The following is a 10,031-nucleotide window of genomic DNA, read 5'->3' as shown; positions in this document are numbered from 1 at the left end:
ATATAAATAAATTAAAATATAAATAAATTAAAATATAAATAACATATATAAATAAATTTAATATAGAAAATTAATTAAATAAAAGTTGAAGGGCTAAAATGTAAATAAAAAAATATATGAAATTGTGTATAATAAAAACGCATATTGGTGGAGAAGAAATGGAAGGAAAAATTTTTGCGTTTACATTTGGAGTTTGGTTGGAGGATAAATCCCATTTTGAGTATCCGTTTCCAGTTCGGAGATGATCTTAAACATAGAATTCACTTTAAAAAAACAAACAAATTATAATATTAAACAATATATATAGCACTAACAAACTAAAAAAAGTGTAAACAAACAATTAAAAAGACAACACAAAGTAATTTGATAATAAAATAAATTATATATATATATTTATTTTAAAAAAATCTTTAATTATTTTTATTTAATAAATGTAACGTTTGAGGTGAAAATAAATAAATAAATGAAGAATTTATAGATTAGAATACATGAGTAGAGTTTGCATGAACTTCTAAAAAAAAGAAAAGAATTATACAAATAACAAATATTGTTAACATTAAGGAAAAAGTATGAAAATAGAAATTGTGATTATAAGGTAAATTAACCAAAAATAGATATAATTTCTACAAATTATTGAAATTTAACAAGCGATTTGAATTACATTTATAAAATTTATAGAAATTATTCAACATATACTGAATTGATGAAAAATTTTAATTAGGAGAATTGACAATTTTATTAATAACTGAAGATATAGAGTTCTATTATCATGGAAGATATCTGATTTTTTTCTTATTTTAGTATTATAGTTATACCTAAAAAATATTTTTTATTTTGATATACAAGGACATTTTTTTAAAAATAATATAAAATAAAATAAAAATATAAGTCCATTTCAAATTTTAGTAATCTATAAAATGAATTAAATATAAAATTATTATGATTGACAAAATCAAATTAAAATTTTTGCAATATATACAAAGATACTGAATATTTTTTTAATAAATAGACTAATAGATGACCAATTAACTTTAATATTATAATTCAGCCTATAAGTATGGCCACCACACTCCTTCAATCTCAAATACAAAATTAATAATCCATTCATCCTTTCCTCTTAATTTATCATTAAAATGAAAACATTATGTATGTTCATATTTTTGGCTCTTGCATCAAATATGTGGATTAAAGTTTCTTCTGATTTTATGACGATTGAGGATACAAAAGACATCAACGAAAGTATATATGTTTTATTCTCTTTGTTTGTGTATATATATTAATGATTTGTGTTTGTACTAATTAATTGTTTGATCATATGGATGCTAGAAATGGCTGCCTACGAGACCAATGTTTTGGGGAATAATATGACTACATTGCAAAAACACGTTTCTTTCTTCGATAGAAACAAGGATGGAATTATTTATCCAAAGGAGACATTTGAAGGATTCAGGGCAATGGGTACTAACTTTGCCTTGGCCACTGCGGCTGCGGCTCTCATCCATCAAGGCCTTAGCCAGAAAACTCGGCCTGGAAAACCTCCGTCATTGCAATTACCAATAGAGGTAGAGAACATTAAGGGAGGCAAACACGGGAGCGACACGGGTGCGTATGACAATGAAGGAATGTTTGTGGAATCGAAGTTTGAGGAGATATTTACAAAGTATGCGGTTACACATAAAACTGCCTTAACAGAAGGTGAATTGGGGGCGATGTTGAAGGGTAATAAGGTACCTAAGGATACTGCTGGATCGATTGCTGCTTATACAGAATGGAAAATGTTGTATAACATGTGCAAGGATAAGGATGGTTTGTTACAGAAATCTATTGTAAGGGCCACTTATGATGGAACCTTGTTTTATCAGTTGGAGAAGAGTCATAAGGGCAAATAATTTAATTACAAAATTTGTATCTTGTTTCAACAATAATAAAATATTAAATAATATCATGTTACATTTGTAAGAGAAGGTATGTTGTGTACATTGAAATATAAATATAAATAATACATTAGTAAGATATATTATCACAATATTATAAATTATGATAATATACGGATCAATAAACGACGATACACGGTTGTCTAGGTTTTGTAGAGACAAGGAAGGTCTCTTTATAGGTTTGGTGGATAGATTTTTTAGTTTTATATTTCAAACAAGTCTTGCCGTCAAAAATACTCTTCAATTCCCATGGTTTTTTTATTAATCGAATTAGGGTTTCTATTGCAGTAGTTGTTTTGGAAGATTGTAACTAGTTTCTTTGCTTGCTTTTTAATCACAACATTTTTCGTATTTTAGGCATGTTTTGGGCTAGAAAATCTTATTTTCTAGGATTGGATTTCTATTAGGGTCAAATAAATCATCATCATTTACTATGAACCATTTCAAATATTAAGCTGAGAATTAGAAATCTTATGGCCTTCATTAGGCATTGATACTCAAATTCTTAAGCCCATTAACATATTTTTTTTAAAAATAAATTTACAACCCATGATTCATTTCATTTTCAACAAGCATATTCTTAAGATCAGTCATTGAATCTATGCTTTCGTTAAATTAATTTGATTTAGAAAAGAAAATTTTAAGTTAAGTTATTAACGTTTAATTAAATTTTGAACTATTTTATGAATGAATATATAGAACAATGATAAGCTCCGAGACAAAACAAATATCACATACATTTTGAAAATCTGAAGTAGCAAAATATTACACCGTACAAATCAAATTTTAACAATATATCACAAATTCAAATAATTTTGCTATTTTCAGTGAAATTTGGTCTTTTTTATTTTTTAGAGATCAATTTTAATATCGGATTGAAACCTACCGGCTACCAGTGATTTATTAATAGAATAGAGATCTTCATTTATCTGGTGCTGGTTCATTCATTTGATAATTTGAGCTTTTTTATGCCACGTACCGAAAAGAATTAAAATGCCTACTGAACATTTATATTTTTTTCTATTTCATAGCGTACAAAGACTCTCTCTCAATTTTTATAGTCTCTCAATTTTTATAGTGTAGAAAGAGAACATGAAAATCATGAAAAGAAAGTAGAACTAATTTCAAATAATGATGGTTAAAACTGTAATTTCTAGTTAAATTAGTGAAATTATTTAATTATTTATAAATGTCATATAATAAGTTAAAAACGTTTGATATCGTTAAATACAAAATCTTAATTCCTATAATTTTAGTTCCAAATATCGTGTTTTGAAATTAGAAATCCCAAAATTAACTCTTCAAAGATAATATCTGCAATTGAGAATTTAAGATAAACTAGTTTTTTTCTGTATAAAGAAAAAGCTAAAAATAAAATAATAATATTATGGGAATCTAAGATAGCAAGTTAGTGTATTAATAATATAATATAATATAATATAATATAAAATAAAATAAAATAAAATAAAATAAAGAGAATAGAATAGAATAGAATAGAATAGAATAGAATATAATAGAATATAATATAATATAATATAATATAATATAATATAATATATTAATATATTAAAGTATTTTAATCTCTAAAATCATCTATATATAATATATTTATGTTTTCTATTATATATATATATATATATATATATATATATATATATATATATATATATATATATATATATATATATATATATATATATATATATATATATATATATATATATATATGTTATAGGTATATATTTTGTAAAAATGAATAAGATCAAAATATATATACAGTATACAATAAATTTTTCATATTTCTCTATAAGTAAAAGTTCTTTCAAATAGTTTGTCTATGAGAGTTTATTTATATAGATCAGTTTGTTATTGATTTTATAAATAAAATATCGCTGTTATATGAATGAATGTAAAAAGTATGTAATATTTCGTCTTTTAATAAATTTGATTATTCATTTTATTTTTAAAGTTTAGTTTGTTATATATATTTGATGCTATTTTATTAAATTTATTTTATTTATTTTAAATTAAAATTATTATATCTTTTTCTTTATTAAAATTACATTTAATTAATGAACAATAAAATATTTGTTATTAAGATAGTAATCACAAAAATACATTACAAAATATATTATAAACATTTATCCATTTAAACATAAAAAATAAAATAAAAATACAAAATAAAAAACTATTAAAACAATTCAAAAAAGTGTACACAAACAATTAAAAAATGAGCACAAAGTAATTTGATAATAAAATAAAAAGAATAAATCTTACTTAATTTGACGTATACCTACTCATTTAAAACTATAAATTTTTAAATGTTTATATATATATATATATATATGAAAAAATTTAAATAAATGAAGAATTTAAAGATTAGAATATATTAGATATATAATGAAAAATTATATATTTTTATTTTAAAAAACATCTTTAATATTGAAATTAAAATTGGATTCTAGTATCAATTTTTTTATATGTTTCATCATTTAAATTAAAAAGAGAAATTACAATTTAATTTTTAATATCCCTTTAGTTTTGACAAAAGAGCATTTTAATATTATATATATATATATATTCACTTTAAGACTTTGATTAATCTATTTGGACACCAAGAAGAAGATTACATACAATTTTTTAAATATTATTATAATTAATTGAACTTTTTCAGAAATAAGAATTTAAAATATAAGTCCAATTCAAATTTTAGCAATCCAAACCGAAAATATAATTGTAAAATGGAAAGTTGACCAAATTTATTACTCTATAAAAAAAAATATATAAAAATTATTATGTTTTAACAAAATCAAATTAAAATATTTACACTATATACATAGATACTCTGAATTTTTTTTAAGAGTTAGATTAATAGTTGACCATTAACTTTATTAATATAATTCAGCCTATAAGTGTATGGCCACCACACTCCTTCAATCTCAAATACAAAATTAATAATCCATTCATCCTTTTCTCTTAATTTATTGTTAAGATGAAAACATTATGTATGTTCATTTTTATGGCTCTTGCATCAAATATGTGGATTAAAGTTTCTTCTGATCGTCTACCTAATTTTATGACGATCGATGATGCAAACGACATTAACGATAGTATGTTTTATTCTCTATGTTTGTGTATATATATTAATGATTTGTGTTTGTACTAATTAATTGTTTGATCAAATGGATGCTAGAAACGGCTGCCTATGAGACCAATGTTTTGAAGAATAATATGACTGCATTGCAAAAACACGTTTCTTTCTTCGATAGAAACAAGGATGGAATTATTTATCCAAAGGAGACATTCCAAGGATTCAGAGCAATGGGTACTAACTTCGCCTTGTCCACTGCGGCTGCGGCTCTCATCCATCAAGGCCTTAGCCAGAAAACCCGACCTGGAAAACCTCCGTCTTTGCAATTACCAATAGAGGTAAAGAACATTAAGGGAGGCAAACACGGGAGCGACACGGGTGCGTATGACAATGAAGGAATGTTTGTGGAATCGAAGTTTGAGGAGATATTTACAAAGTATGCGGTTACACATAAAGGTGCCTTAACAGAAGGTGAATTGGGGGCGATGTTGAAGGGTAATAAGGTACCTAAGGATACTGCTGGATCGATTGCTGCTTATACGGAATGGAAAATGTTGTATAGCATGTGCAAGGATAAGGATGGTTTGTTACAGAAACCTATTGTAAGGGCCACTTATGATGGAACCTTGTTTTATCAGTTGGAGAAGAGTCATAAGGGAAAATAATTTAATTAAAAAATTTGTATGTTGTTTCGACATTTAAAAATTAAATAATATGTTACATTCATAACAGATTGTATGTTGTCTCATGACTAAAGAAGAAAAAAGACTAACTTATGTATATTTAGTCAAGTTATTTATCACTTGTATCATATAAGTGTCCAAAATAAAAAGCCAAGAAAAAATTGGGACATGAAAACTCATGGATTTACAAGGGAAAATAATATATCAATTGGGTGTGGATCAACATAGAATCTCTTCATTTTATGTTTACCTTTTTCTTTTCTTTTCTTTTATTTAATTATATTGTTTGAATTTTCATTATTATTTATTATTTATTATTTATATTTGATTATCTATGTTTTAAATAAATATTTTATTTTATTTATTTAAATTATAAATTAAATATTTGATCAACATAGAATCTCTTCATGTTATATATGTTTACCTTTTTTTTAATTATATTGTTTGACTTTTCTTTATTATTTATATTTGTTTACCTATGTTTTAATTAAATATTTTACTTATTTCAATTATAAATTAAATATATTTAAATTTTAAATTTGTAAAATTATTTTAACAACTTTCTTTTTTTAAATATATAATTAATAAATTCTAAACATTATTATTAAATTAATTTACAATGACTTGTCAATTTTATTAATTCTAAACGTATAATTATTAAATTAATTTACAATGGCTTATCAATTTTATCTCAAATACAAATTTTCAATTAATAGTCCATTCAAATTATTAACTCATAGGGTTAATTTTTATATAAATAATTTTCCTTTGAATTGAGAATTCAAACAAACTCATTCAGTTAGATTTATTAATTTGAATTTATGTAAAGTTTTGCTCTTGTGTGCAAATGGATGGCAACCCGAACCCGATATAGATTTTACTATCTGACTCTGAATCTGAACCCGACCGGTATCTTTACTTTTATCCTCATCCTCAATTTGTCGGGTACTTGATCACGACGGGTACCCGATTAAAAAATTAATTATGAGATTATAAAGTTTAAAAAAAAAACATAAATAATTTTAAAATTAAAAATATATATAAAAACATTATTTATCACATACATATTTGGTAGATATTGAAAAGATAAACTAGAGTGAAAAATATAATAAAATGAAAGTTAATAATAAGTTAAAAGATTAAATATGAAAAATGATGAAACGATGTAATATTTGATATTAAAGTAAATTGAAGATAAAGATTTATATAAGATTTATATAGAGAATATTTTCTTGATATTATAAAAAAATTAAAGATGGAGTGGGGTGTATTTATGATGATATTTGGAGTGAAGTGTAGATAAGACTAACTTAAATAATGTATTTATGAGATATTTGTAATGATGAAGAATTTGAAAAGTCATATTAAGTTTTAATATTAATAAGATACTCGTATCTTCTTCCTTACTATGCCCGAACCCGACTATCAGATACTCACATTTATCAAGCTTATAGATACCTTTTACCCTCCCTCGTCAATATTATTTTTTATGTTAACATATTGTGGTAGGTTTTGTTTGAAATGCAACTTAAATGAAATCTATCAATACATTATATAATGTGAAAATACAAGTTTAATTAAATTTAATTTAAACATAGTCGACACTTTTACTAGTAAATAACTGAGAGGTGTACATTGTTCTAATTGTTGATGAAGAAGAAAAAATAAGCATGGTTAGAGAAGGCAAAACTCATATATTTGAATTGGAATTTTATAAGCGATGTTGACTATCCAGTCAAGACGGACATACAAGACAGAGTCGGCCCGAGGTTTGGACTGTCCACCCGGCTGAAAAATGTAAAATTAATTTTTATTTCCCTAAATCTATTTAAAAATAAAAAAAAATTTGTTCTTAGTGAGATTTTAACTTGAACTATCATGTTATAACAACTTTCATTTAAATTCACAATAAATTTAACTTAACTGTTTAAATTTTTTATTAAATGGATAATTTTTTATTAAATGGACTGCCCTATGAAGAGGACGCAAGATAGAAAAGACATAGTTGACTATGCCCTCAACATAATCATTATCATCTTTTCCGAAGTCTTATTTGGATATTTAATGTATATTAATTAGTAATGTATTTTCTTTTAATATATAATATTTAAATTATTTTTTATTATTTTAGTTTAATAATTTTATTTAGTCTAGTTAAATTTTAATTTTATGTACACATTTTAGTTAAAAATGAAAATCATTTAGATATAATTATATTTATAAAATTAATTATAATTTGTTACAATGCTATTTTATTGGATAATTAGAAAAAGAATGAAAATTTTAGTTAAATAATATATTAGAATGAATGAGGGAAATATAAAAAGTTAGATATTTTAAAAAGTTAAATAAAGAGGTTGGATAATTTTTGGATAAACAAACAGTAACATATGCAGAATGATAAAATTGAGTCATTCATATTCTTAATCTTTACAAATTACTAAACTTTGATAAAGTCAAACTAAATTCTTGTGATTTGAATTAGGTTTACAAAATCTAAAAGTAATATGTTTTAAATATTACTTAAGAGCTCTTTACCAATAAGTAATAATGAAACTCAATATAATAGCTTAAATTAGTGACGAGAGTTAGTCAAAATAATTAGTTCCATCCATACTTAAAAATACCTTAAATTAGAAGCGTAATCCATAAGAATTGTGATAACTTTCTAGATAAATACAAAATTAAAAACAAATTTAGCTTTATTCATCTTGAACTAAAGTTAGAATTGAAATTAGGGGTTTTAATATCTATTTTATAATTTGTAGGATGAGTCCATATAGTAGTAACTGATTTTTTTTTTATCATTCTTATCAAAAATTTTCAGTATAAGAAAAAACTACATCTATATATCGTACCGAATTTCGGTATACACAAATATCGGTAGAATACAAATAACATATCGATCATATCGAATATTTACGATATATCGAGTTTTATATACGAAATCGATATTATATATATAGTCACACCGAATAAAACAAAGACTATCAAATAGTCAAACACTTATCTAATTTATAATTATTATATCGATATTTTAGTATATATATATTAAAATTTTAAAAATCTAATATCAATATTGTATCGATAATTTTGATATCGGTATATTTTTGGTATATCAACAAACTAATATTATCAGTATTTTTCAAAAATATTGGTAATCTTTCAATATATTTTATCTGTTATATGTAAAAAAATATTGGTATTTTTCAGTCATAATCTTTCAATATATTTGATCATTTATATCTATATATACTAATAAGGCTTTAATCCATCCGGATACAAAAAAAAGATTAAATAAATTTCACAAATATTTGAACTTATTAATATTTTTTTTAGTCAATTCAAATTCAAATTTTAGCATATTTCCAACATAATCTTGGAAATAGATTAATAGTTGACCAATTAACTTTATTATTATTATTCAACCTATAAGTATATGACCACCACACTCCCTTCAAATTCAATCTCAACTACAATATTAATAATACATCAAAATCTCAAGTATAAGATGAAAACATCAACTCTAATGATGAATATATGTATGCTCATTTTCTTGTCTCTTGCCTCAAATTTGTATACTCAAGTTGCTTCTGGTCATCATGCAAAAGACATCCATAATCTTGTTTCACACGATGTCATTAGTATGTCTTCTTGTCTTCTTCATATATAATTGATTTTCGTCATTTGTGTTTAAACTGATTTATTTCTCATGAATTGGATATATATGCCAGAGGCTTTTGGGAATAATATGACTGCATTGCAAAAACATGTTTCTTTCTTCGACCGTAATCATGATGGAATTATATTTCCAAATGAGACATTGGAAGGACTCATGGCACTCGGTTCTAACATCACTTTGTCCACTGCGGCTACAGCTCTCATCCATACAGCCCTTAGCCAGAAAACCCGACCTGGAAAGCCTTTATCTATGTTATTTCCGATAGAGATTGAGAACATTAAGGGAGGCAAACACGGGAGTGACTCGGGTGCGTATGACAATGAAGGAATGTTTGTGGAATCAAAGTTTGAGGAGATATTTACAAAGTATGCGGTTACACATAAAGATGCCTTAACAGAAGGTGAATTGGGGGCGATGTTGGAGGGTAATAAGGTACCTAATGATGTTGCTGGATCGGTTGCAGCTTCTACAGAATGGAAGATGTTGTACAATTTGTTTAAGGATAAAGATGGTTTGTTGCAGAAACAGACTGTGAAGGATTCATTTGATGGAACCTTGTTTTATCAGATGGAGAAGAAGAACAACAACAATGCCAAATAATTTAATCAATATATGTAAAAATGCAGTTGCTATAAACTTCA

At 24.4% G+C, this 10,031-nt stretch overlaps 3 protein-coding genes across 3 annotated transcripts; all 3 read left to right on the top strand.

Moving 5' to 3' along the window:
* Positions 1 to 1,364: 1,364 nt before the first annotated feature.
* Positions 1,365 to 1,889, top strand: LOC124925017 (probable peroxygenase 5). Its single transcript, XM_047464993.1, has one exon. The coding sequence runs from the start codon at positions 1,365 to 1,367 to the stop codon at positions 1,887 to 1,889; it is 525 nt and encodes a 174-aa protein (XP_047320949.1).
* Positions 1,890 to 5,164: 3,275 nt separating this feature from the next.
* On the top strand, positions 5,165 to 5,693 carry LOC124927834 (probable peroxygenase 4). The gene has a single exon (XM_047468318.1). It carries the CDS (start codon positions 5,166 to 5,168, stop codon positions 5,688 to 5,690), a length of 525 nt encoding a protein of 174 aa, XP_047324274.1. The 5' UTR covers position 5,165; the 3' UTR covers positions 5,691 to 5,693.
* Positions 5,694 to 9,435: 3,742 nt separating this feature from the next.
* Positions 9,436 to 9,990, top strand: LOC124925016 (probable peroxygenase 5). Its single transcript, XM_047464992.1, has one exon. It carries the CDS (start codon positions 9,436 to 9,438, stop codon positions 9,988 to 9,990), a length of 555 nt encoding a protein of 184 aa, XP_047320948.1.
* Positions 9,991 to 10,031: the final 41 nt, after the last annotated feature.

Source organism: Impatiens glandulifera, chromosome 2 (genome assembly GCF_907164915.1).
Source record: "Impatiens glandulifera chromosome 2, dImpGla2.1, whole genome shotgun sequence".
In the NCBI taxonomy this organism is placed as follows: domain Eukaryota; kingdom Viridiplantae; phylum Streptophyta; class Magnoliopsida; order Ericales; family Balsaminaceae; genus Impatiens; species Impatiens glandulifera.
The sequence above is the reverse complement of the archived record's forward strand: the minus strand, read 5'-3'. Positions and strand labels throughout refer to the sequence as shown.

Excerpts from the sequence above, each read along its gene's own strand:
- LOC124925016 (XM_047464992.1), top strand. The coding sequence starts at position 9,436 with ATGCCAGAGGCTTTTGGGAATAATATGACTGCATTGCAAAAACATGTT.
- LOC124927834 (XM_047468318.1), top strand. The coding sequence starts at position 5,166 with ATGACTGCATTGCAAAAACACGTTTCTTTCTTCGATAGAAACAAGGAT.
- LOC124925017 (XM_047464993.1), top strand. The coding sequence starts at position 1,365 with ATGACTACATTGCAAAAACACGTTTCTTTCTTCGATAGAAACAAGGAT.